This window comes from Solanum lycopersicum, chromosome 8 (genome assembly GCF_036512215.1).
Source record: "Solanum lycopersicum chromosome 8, SLM_r2.1".
Classification (NCBI taxonomy): domain Eukaryota; kingdom Viridiplantae; phylum Streptophyta; class Magnoliopsida; order Solanales; family Solanaceae; genus Solanum; species Solanum lycopersicum.
Window position 1 is genome coordinate 58,461,442 of NC_090807.1, and position 16,486 is coordinate 58,477,927.

General features: G+C 32.5%; 2 protein-coding genes, 1 long non-coding RNA gene and 1 other non-coding gene across 4 annotated transcripts; 2 read left to right on the top strand and 2 right to left on the bottom strand.

Moving 5' to 3' along the window:
- The first annotated feature begins 1,317 nt into the window (after positions 1 to 1,317).
- On the top strand, positions 1,318 to 4,246 carry LOC101258579 (uncharacterized). The gene is made up of 4 exons (XM_004245365.4): positions 1,318 to 1,463; positions 3,055 to 3,106; positions 3,530 to 3,688; positions 3,985 to 4,246. Exons 1-3 carry the CDS (start codon positions 1,376 to 1,378, stop codon positions 3,681 to 3,683), a joined length of 294 nt encoding a protein of 97 aa, XP_004245413.1. The 5' UTR covers positions 1,318 to 1,375; the 3' UTR covers positions 3,684 to 3,688; positions 3,985 to 4,246.
- Positions 4,247 to 5,388: 1,142 nt separating this feature from the next.
- LOC101258884 (subtilisin-like protease SBT1.8) lies at positions 5,389 to 11,352 on the top strand. The gene is made up of 2 exons (XM_004245366.5): positions 5,389 to 9,268; positions 9,655 to 11,352. The coding sequence occupies exons 1-2, from the start codon at positions 8,494 to 8,496 to the stop codon at positions 11,289 to 11,291; spliced, it is 2,412 nt and encodes an 803-aa protein (XP_004245414.2). The 5' UTR covers positions 5,389 to 8,493; the 3' UTR covers positions 11,292 to 11,352.
- Positions 11,353 to 11,385: 33 nt separating this feature from the next.
- On the bottom strand, positions 11,386 to 15,155 carry LOC138337793 (uncharacterized). Its single transcript, XR_011211230.1, has 2 exons — positions 14,881 to 15,155; positions 11,386 to 12,899 (listed from the first exon to the last, which is right to left on the bottom strand). It is a non-coding gene; the product is annotated as an uncharacterized lncRNA (long non-coding RNA).
- LOC112942090 (U2 spliceosomal RNA) lies at positions 11,390 to 11,585 on the bottom strand. Its single transcript, XR_003247959.1, has one exon. It is a non-coding gene; the product is annotated as a U2 spliceosomal RNA (small nuclear RNA).
- Positions 15,156 to 16,486: the final 1,331 nt, after the last annotated feature.

Consider the following 16,486-nt stretch of genomic DNA (forward strand, 5'->3'; position numbering starts at 1 on the left):
GTATTCAATATCGATTTGATGTGCCCGATGTATAAATTCATGTATCTTGTATCAGATATATACTCAGACATTCAACAAATAAGATGTTTTAATTATACACCTATATTAAGTGTATCAATGCGTCTATACATCTAAAAAAATTTAAATATTCAAGTTTTATGGTAATCCATTTACTTCATGAAGATTTGATTCATGCATTGGTCATAATTGTTTGTTTTTGTTGAATACTATACTGTATATATTGGAGATTCTTAAAGGGGGTGGCTAGTCCAATTAATCCTTAATTCCCAAGCCCAAGCCCAAGCCCAAGTAGTAGATTGGAAAAATTACATAAATTAGTACATTTTAATAAATAATTACCGATTTTAGCAATACTTTTTATTTATTACCATTTATAACAATGCTATGTCAAATCTACAATATGAATTAAAAGTGAATTATGTATGCAATATATATGAATTATAATTGTTTTTTGAAATATATTATGTTTGTTTGGTAAAAATTTGACATATTGTATTATAAGTGTATTAAAATGTGCGATAAATGTATTATTCATTATTAAAATTTGTATTATATATGAATAATAAATTGTTATTTGTAATATGTATTAAACTTGTATTAAAAATGAATTAAAAGTGATCAAGTGAAAAAAAGATATTATTGCTATAAATGGTAAATATTTTTTTATTTTAGTATATTTATGTAAGTTTCCCTTGTCTATTTTGTATTCTTAGATGGATACTCAACTACTAAATTGATTTAGGATAAATTTGGGCAGGGTAATAAGAAGAAATTATTTAACATTTTATCTTGAATGATATCATTTAAAATTATATCCAAGACCAAGGTTGTATATTAGCAACTCGTGAATTATTTATGAACTTTTTATGATTATATCCTGGACTTAAATTAGATTAACTTAACCTTTATTGATATCATTATTTTTACTGTCAAGGGAGCACGAGTGATTCAATCTAAAATATGTTTTAAAATTCATACTCTAACTCTTTTACCCCTTATCCTCCAAATAACGAGTAAAATCTTAAATATTTATGTGAACGAAAAACGTTTAATTTTAAACTGAAAGCAAAAATGATGATTCATAATCTAAACTAATAATACTTCACTTCATTTTCATTGTTGCAAAACTAGACATTTTGTTCCATTATTTTCTAATATTTATTCCTTTTTAGAAACTAATCCATAACATTAATTACGTTAATTTGGCACAACTCAAGGGCAATTTGGACAATTTTTTTTCTTATTTGAACGATACAATATTCGAAAATGCCTAAATGAATTGCCTATAAGAGCAGGAGAAAAAGCGCGCTCAAATTCATTCACGCTTTACACACACTCTCTGATCAAACAGAAAATGGAACTTTCCGGAACCGCCGGTGCCGCCGACGATCAACTTGCTCGGACTTCCGAAATCGAATCTCAGCTTTCCACCGTCGTTTACGGTATCCTCCATATCTATATTGAGTTCTAGTTCAATTTTTTTGCATTTATTCTCGAAGATCTGTAACCAAATGAAATTTTAGCTGGATAATTTGTATATTTGTTTTCTTCTTCGGAGTTTTAGTCTAATTGCGATGTTATTGTTTACTATTTTCTCTGGTAATCCTTTTCCGCTTTTGCATAAGCTTTCATTTGCTGTTTTCTTCTGTCTCAGCGTCATATGGGTGTTTTTTCTCATAAAGTTTTGAATTTCATTTCCGTGAATTGGAGATGGAAATAGTTCGAACAATAAACTTTCAGTTTTTTTTTCCAATTAAATGTATTATAATTTCTTCACTTATAATCTTGTCTGTGTTGATTTTCCGTGTTTAGTTGCTAATGATTGAATTTCGCTTGACGTCTCGATACTTTTCCTAATTTTGTTTTGTTCTGAATTAGAGAGATTTTACAAGTTGTTTGATTAATTGTTAGTAACAATATAGAAAGAACTTGGTATATTTGATTTATTAGAAAATAGTTTTGTATTATCTGTCTAAAGAATAAGGCTTCTATACAGCAAGAGAACTGAGAAAATATTAGCCACTGTCTCAATTGATCTTCAGAACATTTATGAATTGTTACTTGCATGCTATGAGGATAAAATGCTGAGGAATTTGGTTTGAATTGAGATAAAATGAACAATTAACTGATGTAAACTACTGTTTCACATGGTCTTGGTATGCTGCATTTAGCAAAGTTTTAGATCATCTCATCTGTTACATCTAATTTTGGAAGTGCACTCCATCCTAAGTTGGTATCTAAAAGCCTTTCTCCTCATTCCATAAATTGCATGCGTCAGGTGATAAAAAAAGATAGTGGTTAAATTTTTGTATTGAAGATCCTGCATCAAACAATGGAGATGAATTATCAGTCAAAAATTCAGTAGACTTATGTCTACACAATACATACTTCACGGAACTAAAAATGAAATAAAGTGCAAATACTATGTTAGTTTCCTCTTAAATTTAAAATGGAAACTGGTTGCGGAAAATCCAGGAAGAATGTAGTTTATGAGTTGCATAGCTAGATACTAGTGAAGTTTATATTGATCAATATGTAGTTTTATGGTCTTAATCCGATTTACTGACCTATAATGAGAAGGAATGTGGTCTCAAATCCTACTTGTGACTAAGTGCACTGGACGTTCTCCTTACCTCATAACTAACTGATATCCCGAATTCAAATCCATAATTTATTGCTGGATAACTTTTTAGTGGATGCTCTGAAATGGCATGTTGATGGGAATAGTGGAACATCAGGTAAAAAGAAATAAGCTTCACTGAGTCCCAGCAGTTATTATTGATGGTTCGTGCTTGGACTCATTGAGAGGGAACTTGATATTTTCAGTCACCTGCAGGTTCTTAAGGTGATACTATTTGAGAATCCATTTCCCATTGGTCTGGTTATGTTGAACTGGGTCATTTGTTTTCAGTTACTAGAAAATTTGCTAATGTGTTGATCAGTGTTGCCATCAATTGTTTTAGGAAATGTTAATATACCTTGTGGATTGAAACATCATGAGGAATTTATTTGTTCCACAAAATGAATATGCAGAGCTCTCACAACAAGTGCAAGGGGCAATGGAGAACATGCTGAAGATGATAAAGTGAGCTGATTAACACTGACTGAAGGAAGTATAGTTTTATCTATATAGCAACATGAAAAAATGAGCAAATACTTGCATTAGCTTTGAGAATTGGACTTGTATTGTTAATATTCGTCTATTCTATCCTCCATTTTTTAATGTGCTTGACTAAATGTCAAGATTACTATTTTTTAAATATCAAATGTGTTTCAAGCAACCAGGATTTTGCGTAGTTCTCTTCTGAAGCTATTGGTTTTCATATTTCGTTCTTTCATAATAGTCTTTCTTGCATTTTTATTTTAACTGCTTCTTATTCTTTCTTACAACTTAAGTTAGAGTTGAAGACTATTACCATTCATTTCATTGCATCTATGGACAATTCTCTCTCTCTCTCTCTATGCTTGTTTCTGTCCTAAGCTTTCACATTTATATCACTTTCTACAGTGAAGTTGATCAGAGCTCTACTGAAGTAACAGAAGACATGGAGAAGTGCAAGGAATCTGCTCTCGAGAGGAGTAAAACTTTAGAGGAACAGAAGGAACATTTTCAAAGAGCTGCTTATGCTATTTTGAACATGCTGAATAACCATGGAGGATAGAATTTGTATATTTATAAATGATCCCTTAATCTCTGTTTTCCATAGTGGTGATTGTGATTTCAGCTCAGGCATAACTTGTGATGTTTATCTCATAAAAATATTCTATCAGTTTAATTTCTCATGCATAATTTATCATGTCATCTGTGACAGACATGCCGTAAATTGTACATTACTTCACTTGCATATGTTTTAGTGGACAGTCTGCTCATGAATTATGTTTAGATGTATACTAGTGTTAGACTGTTAGATCACATTTGGAAGCCTTTTCAATACATTTTCATAGTTCTTATTCTTTGTGCAGGTACAGAGGACATGCCTGACATTTGACCCCATCACTACTCGAAACAATTAAAAGTTGTAGAGAATCCACAAGTCACATAGCTTTGTAGCATTTTGGGAAATACAGTTGAGTTGCTTGAATTTGAAAGGTAATAATCAATGTATGATCTCTACGAATCATGTGCCTTTCAACTTGTTGAGTTGACTATCCTAATACTTGGGTTTTGTGTCCTCATGAAGCAAAGCTTGAAACTCAAGATTCTTTCTCTTGGTTTTCATACTAAGACGTGAATTTGTTGATTGTTGCTTAGGTGAAGATAGCGCCCGTAAAATGAGCCCATATTTTGATGACGCATCCAATCCGCCCATATTTAATAGGTTGGGTGAGTGATTTTTTACCTGGTAAAATATGGGTTGATACCCATATTCAGCCCATAAAAATATGGGTAAAATATAGGAAAAGTATGGAGTAATTAAATGGGTTAAGCTTCTAACTTTTATGGGGAACTTTCTCATACATCCACTCAAAAATAGTCTAATTACTTTTCATAGATATAGTTTGATAATTATATTTCGTAGCTACATGTTATAGGGAGGAAAAAGGTGAGCGAAATTGGGAGAGAGTAAAAAGTGAGAGGGAGGTGAAATGTATATGTATACCTATTAGCTAATTGTATATTATACATATGTATTTGTATATATGAAAAGCGAGATTGAGAGAGGGAGGAGAGAGGTGAGCGAGAACGGGAGAGAGAGGGCAGAGAGGTGAATTGTATATGCATATCGGTTAGATAATTGTATATTACACATATGCATTTGTATATATGACAAGCGGGATTGGGAGAGAGAGGAGAGAGGCGTGCGAGATTGGGAGAGGGAGGAGAGAGGCAAGTGAGAAAGGGCAGAGAGTGGAGAGAGGTGAATTGTATATGTATATCGATTAGATAATTGTATAATTATGTTCTTCTATAGAACTAATTATTTTTCACTAAATGTGAAGTCTTTGTCTCTTCAAAAAAATATATTTTGAATGTACATGACTTTTTCCACTTATAATTATATTTTTTTATTTGTTTAATTTTATATTGGATAATAAATACATAGTGTAAAATAAGTAAATCATATATTAGTATTGACATTGCTTAAAGTGCATTAAACACGTGTTAGTCCTAAAATGCAATATTCATTTATTTGAAACTAAAAATAGTTTCCCTTGTTATTACACAATTTCATTTTATATTGAAAAGTTCTAGGATTTTATTTTTTACATTTGTGATACAATAAAACTAGATGAACTATTTTTAACATTTTTCATCTAAAAAAAAGACTAAAATATTTTCTTCATGTTGAGTTCTTAAATAGAGTATTATTTACACATAAAAATTTGTGTAAACTAGTATTTTATCAACTCTCTTACCCGATCTATTTTTATCCATATTAAATATGAGCAGGTTGAATTATTATTCATTTAATATTGATTCATTCTCAACCCGCCCAATTAGGTTGAAGATCACTAGCTTCATCACTAGCAAATTTTAGTTGAATCATTCTCATTATTTTTGTTTCAACGTTTTAGCAATTATTACCCGTCTTGGCCTGAAATTAAAGAACATCTTGCATTGACTGATAAACCACAAAATATACATGATTTGATAAGACAAATGTCTAGCCGATGAACTGAAGATAGATATATTAATGCTAGTGAATAATTATGTTGTAGTCGACCTTTCAGAGTTTTTGAGATAAATAAGGATTTAATGTTAGAGTTTTTTTTTTTTTTTTTTTTTAACAAGGAAAAGGTCTGATATATCTTTAACTTTGCTTTTAGAGTTGATATACATGTTGGTGTGTAAATCACTTATATGTACCTTTAATATTGTACAAATGACTCTCATATACTCTCCTCTAATGGAAGTGAAAAAAATAATTTAAATTTAATTTCTATTTTTTTTAAATATAATCCATATGTGGTATTTTTATCCTCCCCACACATCTTTTTTTCACTTTTTTTGTTTCAACAACTAATTCAAATTTATTTATGTTTTACTAATTCTTTTTGTAAAATTTATCATAGATGTCACAAATTTTTTAATAAATACAAAATTTAATTATAGTATAAGCCTCAAAAATAGTTTTAAATAGCCACAAAAAATAACTTAATTTTTTTTCTTTACACTAAAAAATGAAAGAAAAAATAAAATAAAATAAGAAACTCAAATAATGAAAATCAAAAATGTCAAAAAATAATTTATGTATGAAAAAGATTAAAATATACTTTGAACTTTGCTAGACGGATCATATATACTCCTACATGACTCTTTTGTAATTAAAATTAAAAATATAAATTTAAAATTAGTTTTTTCACTTCCTTTGAATAATGGATATATATGAACGGGTATATATGAGCTTCTTTTATAATAATAGGAGATGTAGACAGGTCATTTGCATAACAATAAAAATATACTATACTATTTTTCTAATAAAAAATATATCACCTCTAAATAATAAAATTAAAAAATATATATGACCTTCTTTTAATAATTATGGACAACTTGTGACCAATTTTTTTTTATCATTTAGTATTACCCAAAAAAACAAAAGTGAATAACATATATGAACTCATAAAAATTTAACTTAGTGGTCCAACACTCCAATTAGTGCTTACACCATTTCCAAAGGAACCAATAACTGCCAAATCTATTTTGGTTTTGACCAAACAAACTAACGAAAAGAAATATATTTAGCTCTTTTCTCTCTTTCACACATAGCACCACTACTGTTTTATTTTTTTTATTTATATTAAAGTCTCATTAAATTTGAATTTATGTTGAAAAGTTTTACATCAAGAGATAAAACATTTCTTAAAAAAGGCGACTTCGTATTTAAAGGGAATTAAATCCGAGATTTTTGATTAAAAATAAAAAAGTACTTACCATTCCGCCACAACGCTGATTAGCACTACTTCTTCTTCCTTCTTTCTACTATTTTCTTTCTTTACTCAAAAATGGAAGCTGTAGTAATAATCTTGTTACAACTGCCTCTGTGTTATGCCAATTTAATGATTTGTGAATTATTATTTATATTTATTATTAATGTGAGCTCTAATTAGATAATTGTAATAATTTTTATTGTATTTTTGAAAGAAAAATCTAAGAAAGTATTTAAGCGTTAATATGTGAAAATGAATTTTTAATATGATATATCATATATACTATCCACTCAAACAACAATGACTATAAAAATTATAAGAATCATAGTTCAAATATAAAAATGACTACAAATAACACACGTATTTAAAGTAAAAGAAAGTTTTTATTAATAGAATAATAGTTGGTATGTCTTATTAAACGATTTGTATCATTTAATGATATTTTAAAAAAATATCAATTCTTTCTTTTAATCAAATGCATTAATAATTTTTTTATTTTTATTTAAAATATCGTAAGAATAACTTCATAAAAATATTTTATTTGTAATTTTAATTTGTCGTTTAATAATTATATTTTGATATATTTAAGTATAGACAAACTTCATAAGATGCGCAAGTATAAAATTTACTTAGTTCTGAAGTGCAATTATTTTATTTTAATATATCAATAGTGTAATTACAATTGAGTTGTATTATAAATGTATAAAGTATTTAATTATTTATATACAAAGAATATGAAATTAATTTTTTTTTGTTATTTTAAAAAAGTGTTTTACATCAGTGAAGCTTAACAAACCATAAACTATTTTTTTATATGATTATTTTATTTTTGTCATTCCAAAGATAAAAAGTTTAACCAAATGGAGTGGTTACAATAAAATAATTTATTTTCACTACTTTTAATTTTATTTTATACAGAGACAATGAAAGAGAATTTTATTTATAAGAAGTAGTGAATTGATAAAGAAAAAAATATTCATTCCGTTTCAAAAAGTAATTCTATTCTATTTTTAGTTTGTTTTAAAAAAGAATGATTATTTTTTTTGGTAATATTTAAAACGTAATTTTCCACGTGTCATGTGTAAAAAACACAAGATTAAAAATTATTTTAACATATTTTGATATAACTTTAATTTAGAATCACAAAATTAAAAAAATCTTTTTTTCTGAACTTTATTTCAAGTCAAAGTAGATCATTTTTTTTTAAACGGAGAGAGTAGAAATATAATAAATTAAAAAAAGGAAGAAAAACCATTAAATACTTTAATAGCTGCTACCCAGAGAATTTATGTGGTTGAAATAATAAATGCATCCTAAATTTGTTGTTTAGAGAGTACTTAACTTTGCTTTGAAAAAAAAAAGGGTAGTTTTCTGGCAATTTATCCGCTATCAATATTCTCCCAATTCAATAATAATTGTCTAATTTAAAAATTAAAAAGAAAATAAATAAAACATATCAAATTACTATATAAAATTCACTTAAATATTAAAAAATAAACACAATTGACATAATACGATAAATTAACTAAATAAATATTATCAAATATTTTAAAATAGTATTTTTAGTGAACAAGTAAAAGAGTATATAAAACTAGTGCTTACATGGGAATCTGTAACTGCCAAATCTTATTAGCTCTTTTCTCTCTTTTCACACACAGAGCACCGCTACTACTTCTTCTTCTTCCTTCTTTCTTTGTTTACTCAAAAATGGAAGCTGTAGTAATAATCTTATTATTCAGTATGAACATACTTTTTTTTCTTCACTCATCAACATCAGCAATTCCCATTTCCACCAAAAAAACCTACATTGTTCACATGAAACATCACCTCAAACCTCCATCATTCTCCACTCACCATCAATGGTACAAAACCCATCTCCAATCTCTCACTTCTTCAACCCAAAACTCTCTTCTCTACACTTATACCAACGCTTATCATGGATTCGCTGCAAGTTTGGATTCTCATGAAGTTGAATTACTCCGTAAATCTGAGTACGTTGTTAATATCTACCAAGACACTTTTTACACCCCGCAAACAACGCGCACACCTGAATTTCTCGGTCTGGATAAAATCGATTTTGGGGCTGGACGTACTTCGCCGGAATTCAACATGGCTGCTCAGGATGTTATAATTGGGGTACTTGATAGTGGAGTTTGGCCGGAATCGGAAAGTTTTAGTGATTTGGGTATGTCGAATGTGCCGTCGAGATGGAGAGGGAAGTGTCAATCGGCGCCGGATTTTGATCCGAAAGTGCATTGTAATAGGAAACTTATAGGTGCTCTGTATTTTTCCGAAGGTTGTCAGGGCTGCTCCCAGGAGATTCAATCGCCTCGGGACTATAACGGCCATGGCACACATACTGCGAGCACAGCGGCAGGTACACGCGGATTCAGAATTTAAACTTGACGGGTTTGATTAGATACGTAATATTTATTGAAAATTTACTAGTTATTTTGTCCCAATTTTCAAATTTTTGAGATTTAAACTAATCATGGATTAATTTTAGGATGAATAGTTTTGGAATAACTTGTTCCCAAACAAACAAGCTTTGAGTTTTTCGAAAACCATATAAAAAAAATATTAGACACAAAAAAATGAGTTCATATTTTTTTTCTGGTTTTAACTAATGTTTCAAAGTTTAATGTGACTGGAAATTTCAAGGGAGCTAACACAAATTGGGAAGGAGGGAGTAATTTTTTCACATGTATATCTAAGTTTTGCGTAAAAAAATATTGGATTCAGCTGAACTCGTATTATATGCAGGATCAATTGTGGCAAATGCTAGTCTTTTTGGCTACGCCAAAGGGACTGCTAGAGGGATGGCGCCACAAGCCCGCATAGCGAGTTATAAAGTGTGCTGGAATGAACAGTGTGCAGGGTCAGATATTCTTGCTGCATTCGACCATGCTATTATGGATGGTGTAGATGTGTTGTCTGTGTCATTGTCTAATAATGAGAAGACTTACTATACTGACCCAATTGCTCTTGGTGCTTTCGCTGCTATGGAGAAAGGGATTGTTGTGTCGTGTTCAGCTGGGAATGATGGTCCTGTGGCATCAACAGTCGTGAACACGGCTCCATGGGTCATTACTGTTGGTGCTGCAACTCTTGATAGAGATTTTCCAGCTACTGTCACACTGGGTAATGGACAAAAACTTCAAGGTGTGTCGTTGTATAGTGGAAAGGTAGAAATGGGAAATAAGTTGTTAAGCTTAGTTTACCAACAAGGGGGAAACTCCTCTAGCAATTTGTGCTTTCGTGGTTCGCTTGATCCAAACATTGTTGGTGGAAAAGTAGTGCTATGTGATAGGGGGGGAAATGCTAGAGTTGAGAAGGGACTAGCAGTGAAAGAAGCTAATGGGGTAGGAATGATATTAGCCAATACACCTGAGACGGGGGAGGAGTTACTCGCGGATAGCCACATATTACCTGCAGTGGCTGTTGGAAGGAAGGTAGGGGATGTAATAAGAGAATATGTGAAAACAGAAAACAATCTAACGGTTGTTTTCAGCTTTGGCGGAACAGTGGTAAAAGTGAAACCATCTCCTGTTGTGATTACATTTAGCTCAAGAGGGCCAAATGCAATTGTTCCAGAGATATTAAAGCCTGATGTTATTGGCCCTGGAGTGAACATCTTAGCAGCTTGGCCCCGAAATATTGGACCAACTTCACTTGATATCGATAGACGAAGGACCTCATTCAACATTGTTTCTGGCACTTCCATGTCTTGCCCTCATGTTTCAGGAGTTGCTGCATTGGTAAAAGCTGTACATCCAGAATGGAGTCCAAGCGCGACCAAATCAGCAATCATGACAACCGCATACACTCAAGATAACACCAACTCCTCATTTCATGATTCTGCACTATACGGTACATTTTCTAATCCATTCGCTCATGGCTCAGGCCACGTAAATCCCCAGAAAGCATTCTCCCCTGGACTCGTATACGATATCAGGATTCAGGATCATATCAAGTTCTTGTGCTCCTTGAACTACACCATAGATCAAATTCAATCTATTGTTAGAAGACTAAATTTCACTTGTGCAAAAAAGTTTGCTGATGTTGGGCAAATCAACTATCCTTCCTTCTCTGTCTTGTTTGAGATTAACTCAAAGCGAGTTGTTCGTTACACTCGAGAAGTGACCAATGTTGGAGCTGCAAGTTCAGTGTATGAAGTAGCCATCGACGCTCCTCCATCCGTTACGGTAACAGTGAAGCCAACAAAGCTTGTATTCAAGAAAGTAGGAGAGAAGCTTCATTACACAGTGACATTTGTGTCCATGAAAGATGTTAAACCAGGAAATGCATTTGGTTGGATTTCATGGAAAAATGCTAAACATGAAGTGAGAAGTCCAGTTGCATATTCCTGGTTGACACCTCAATTAGATTTGGAAACATAAAGGAATGATGTATCTATAAATGACTTTATCTTATAGCTAATGAAATGATGGGGTTCGATTATACACATAAAATGTAGAAAAACATTGTATTAGATTTGGTGGGGTGCGCCAGGCCCGTGCAGTAGTGCAACGCATGGGAGATGCGCAAGAGCCCAGGTAGCAAGCTACCTTAATGGACTCTTCCCCTTAAAAAATTGAGTTAATATCGTGTGGATCAATGATCCACATATCAGATATTCAACTGATAAGAACAGATACTACACTTGATCTTAGCCAAAAGGCCGAAAAAGGTATGCTTGCTTCAGTGTAAATGAGTGGGTTTTGTGACAAAACACTTTGCTCAAGTCCTGTTTGGATACCGATGTGGGAATCGAACATACGGACATCTAACTTGGACAAAAAATTAACGAGAAGCACTTGCATGAATAATGAAAGTTAAAAATAAATAAAATAATATTTCCTTTCATCTTGACTTCTTTAAGCATTTGATGCTTAATTTTAAAACTTATCAATACGCATATTTGAGGATTTTCCCCTTCAAACTATATACAAGTGATCATTTTATCGCAAAGCAGCCAAATCCTTGTGTTGGGAGTCATCTCCATGAGAATTAGGCTTTCATCTTTTGCCAAACATTTTTTTCTGCATTGACTAAATCTATTTAGATGTCCTAACAGTAAAAATTCTATATAGGATCTAGTATCATATCATGTTGGAGAATAAAGAGAGAAGAAACAATGTCTAAGAAGAAAAAAGAAGAATTGCGGAGAACGATCACGTTATATTTTTAAAGCAAATACTTAAATAGGAATTAAGACTCAACCACCTAAGAGAACCACAACGTTATCTACTAAGCTAAATATTAGCAACTAACAAAAGATATGATTTGACTCAAGTAGGACTCCTAACAAACGTGTTACTCTGCCAACTAAATAGGAACCTTTGAATCAATATTAAACACTCCCTCTTGATTCAAAATTACAAGATCCAAGTTTATGCCGGAACTGATCATGCTTGGCTTGTGGGAGTGTCTTGGTGAGAATATCTACAATTTGATCATTTGTATCGCAAAACTTCAACTATCACCTGTTGCTGTGTGGTCACGAATGAAATGATAACGGATCTCTATGTGCTTTGTTCTTCTGAAAAGCCGAATTCTTTGTTGTCACATCCGAGATTACCCCCTAGACATAACTAATGTCGTCGTCCTCTTTGAGGATTAAGACTAGCCTCTTAGCTTACATCATTACATTCATAGGTCAAAATTAGTGAAAATTTAAAACTTTTTACTACTTTTACATTGAGGTTTACATAGACCTCTACATACACGTAATATATACATATCGAGTATATATAGACCCTTCGTATAGGAAGATTACTTAGTCTTCTACTTTTATTGCACATAGATACATAGAATATAACATAGTCTCAAAAGCATGTCTAATATCCAAATGAAAAGGAAAGAATATAATAGTCTTAAAACTAAAACAACATCATAGGCTTGATAGTGACACTATCCTTGGAAAGTGAGGACCTACCCAACTTGGATGATTAAGAATTCCAAGTTTTCTTCAAAGTCGTCTCCAAAAGCTCTTCAACGACCAGAACCTACAATGTAAGGGAAAAAGGAAGAAATGGGGTTAGTACACTAATTGTACTATGTATGAGACTATATGCACACATATCATGAAAACATGCTAAAAGGGGAAAGTTCATTAAATATGCAATTTACTTTGAAAACCTTTATGCAAATTCAACAAGACCATACCAAATCAACAAGACATATTCATTAAGTCATAGACATGTACATCACAAGACCAACAACATCAAAACTAGTCAAGTCAACATGCATATCATATAATTGAATACATAGTCAAGTAACTCTATCATCAAGTCATAAATAACCACAAGCATGAATAAGAGTTCATTATAACATAACCAAAGTAAGACAATTATCCACGACTACTATCAAGTCAACAAGTGTAATGACCAAGCAAAGCCCCATAACCTTATTCAATCAAGTAACTCAACAAGAATCATGACCAACATCCCGCTTCACATAGCATGACATTTAAGAGTACATATCATCATACTTTAACAATGTAGACCAAGACATATTCATAAGTGACACCAATCAACATATAGTATCAACAATGTGCAAGTTCATCATAAACATATCATGTACCACTATAAGCATATTCATACATAAGAACATCCCCTAAGACTCCCTTCAAGACTAACTAGTGCAATGTTTAGGTGGAGTGCCATATCCCTACCTAGACTAAGCTAAACCCCTTAGGTTATCTTAGTTAGAGTTCATTCCTTTAATTCATTTTACCATTTGGGAACATCTTGCCTAACCGACATAGACCACATGAGCTAATGTGGAATCCAGTGTCATGGAACCCTATACTGAAAGAAGGCGGACTATTTGCCAAGGTAGTAATAAAACATGAACATAGCAACTATGTAGAACCACTAGTTAGTATTCCTATGGGGGCAACATAGTTCAAGAATTAGGAGATATAGTTGGGACCCTTTTAATGCTACATGCATTGTAATCTCCAATCTCAAGAGTATATTGGTGATCTTACATTCCCTATGTGAAAAGGGACACTCCTCACTCTAGTTCACTTGGTGCTAAGCTAGATTCCCTTTTTGAAATGTCTTTAATATCTTTATTAATCATCATAACTTAGTGTAGGTCATAGGTTCTAACCCTTGTATAACATCATCATCATCATACCTCAATAAGAATTGCATGAGTATTGTCCTTTCATTATAATTCATATAGGTGAGGTTAGCACATTAACATTTTCATATCATGATAAGGCACACCGGTAAATTCATTTACCATCCTTATAACATTTACATCTTAGCTAACACCTTACAAACCATAGTCAAGACATTTCAATTCAACATCATACCAACCCTATCAATCCTAATACAAGTCATACTCCAATATAACATCATGACTTAATCACAATTAACCATAATTGAAGTAAAGAATAGGGATCACAAGACTTACCAAGTCTCCTTCATAATTCATCATCAATGTCTTACCATAAACCCTTACTCTAACTAATTAGGGTGTAGTATCATCATATAACCATAACCAACATGGTAACAAGACTAATGGAATCACTACATCAAAATCAAATACTAGTTCATAGCTTAATATAAGACACACAGATCAAAGTCATAATCTAAAGCAATTACTCAAAAACTAGCATGGTAGGACTATAAGTCACCCTAATCTATTCATGATTAATACAAAAACATCATCTATTAGTAATTCAACCATAACCAAGTCAATTGAACTAACATTACACAATTCTCATCAAGATCACAACTTAGGGTTAAGGGGTAAAGGTCATCTTCTACAAACTAGACCGATCCATCAAGATATATCATAATTGAGTTAAATTACATGTTAATCTATTCATAATATCCAAAACAAATCATAACAAAGTGATCCATAACAACACTTTGGAGATTGGATGAAACCCACTTGAAAAATCAACTTTTGAAATCAATTTGGTGGAAACCTTTGAGGAAATAGGTCTCAAAGGTGAAAAGAATCCCATACCCTGCTAATTGATGAAGAAAATTGACCCTTTGCAGCCCTTGAACCCACCTCTCTCTTGGTCTTCAATGGGGGGTTTCTTTGGGAGAGATAAAGAAAAGAAGGAAGAGAGTTTTGGGTTTGGGAATTATGGGGCTTTTAGTTATTCTAATTAGGTTAAGAATTTACATAGATGGTTAACTAACTTAATTAGACCTCTTCTAATCCCTAACTAACTTCCTAACTAATCCAATTAATTAATTAACTTAAGTGAGAGCATGCAGCAAAACAGACCCCTCACAGACAAGACCCCGATTGACGGTCCGTCTGTGAGACGACGGCCACTGCTCCCTCTTTGCTGCACATCCGTCTCTAAGTTCAGAGATTGTGAAAAATGACCCTTCCAAGATTTTGGCTAAGTGACCGTCGATGCCCCGTCGATTGACACACCACCCGTCAATGGCACTCGTCTGTGCACACTGCCTTGGGCAGTCCTTTGACCCCAAAATGCAAAGGTCCTTCTCAAGGGCCCTTGGTTGGTCCTTGGGGGGTTGTGCCCGAAAGTTTCGACTATGAATTAACTCTAATACATGTTAGACACCCTTCCACCAATTTTCATCATTTTCCGACTCCTAAAAGCTAGTCAAATAGGCTAAGACACGCTAGTACCTCCTTGAACTAGTTTCCGAACGTCACAGACGTTTTGTTTTTTAGACTTCCTAAATGACTTATATTCATTAAAGTAGACCTTAAAACATTGTCTAAACCTAATCACACTCATGTTAGGCTCTAGAACACGTCTTGGATTTTCAAAGTGTTACATTTGTCATTTCAATTGTTGCCTTGTTACCGTAGAATATTTTTATTGCACCCTCTTGCCGAAGGAAAACATCAACTGACATTTTTCGTAACCATATGGCTTGACAAGCTGCTGAAGTTACAATAACATATTCTGCTTCCGATGATGATAATGCAAACATGTCCTACTTTTTTGAGCTCCAAAAAATCGCTCCAGATCCTAATTGAAAACATCCCTAGAAGTACTCTTTCTGTTATCTACATATCTTGCCCAATCACTATCGATGTATACTGTCAGGCTAAAATCTACATCTTTGGAGTAACAAATCCCGAAGCCAACTGTCCAAGAAACATAACATAAAACTCCTTTGGCAGCACCAAGATGTTGCTTGGTAGGACTATGCATATACCTAGCCTAGACAACATACTAATAGAAAACATAATATCAGGATGAGTATGTATCAGGTAGTTCAAAAACCTCCAATCAAACTTCTGTAGTGACTAGGATCGGCAAGATCTGTGCCATCTTTAAGCTGAAATTTTTCATTTGCATTCATGGGTATGGCAGCCGCTTTACAACTATGTATACCGAACTTGAACATGAGGTCTTTTGCATACTTCATTTGAGAAACAAAAATTCCTGTTTCACTTGAAGACCAACATACTATTGCAAAATATCTAAATCTGACATTTCAAACTTTTTCATCATGTAAGATTTAAATTCAGCAACTAAAGTTTCACATGACCCCATAACTCATGTCATCCACACAGAAACAAACTATCAAAAAAATCACTCGTACCTTGTTTCTTTACATACGACTCATTCTAGCTC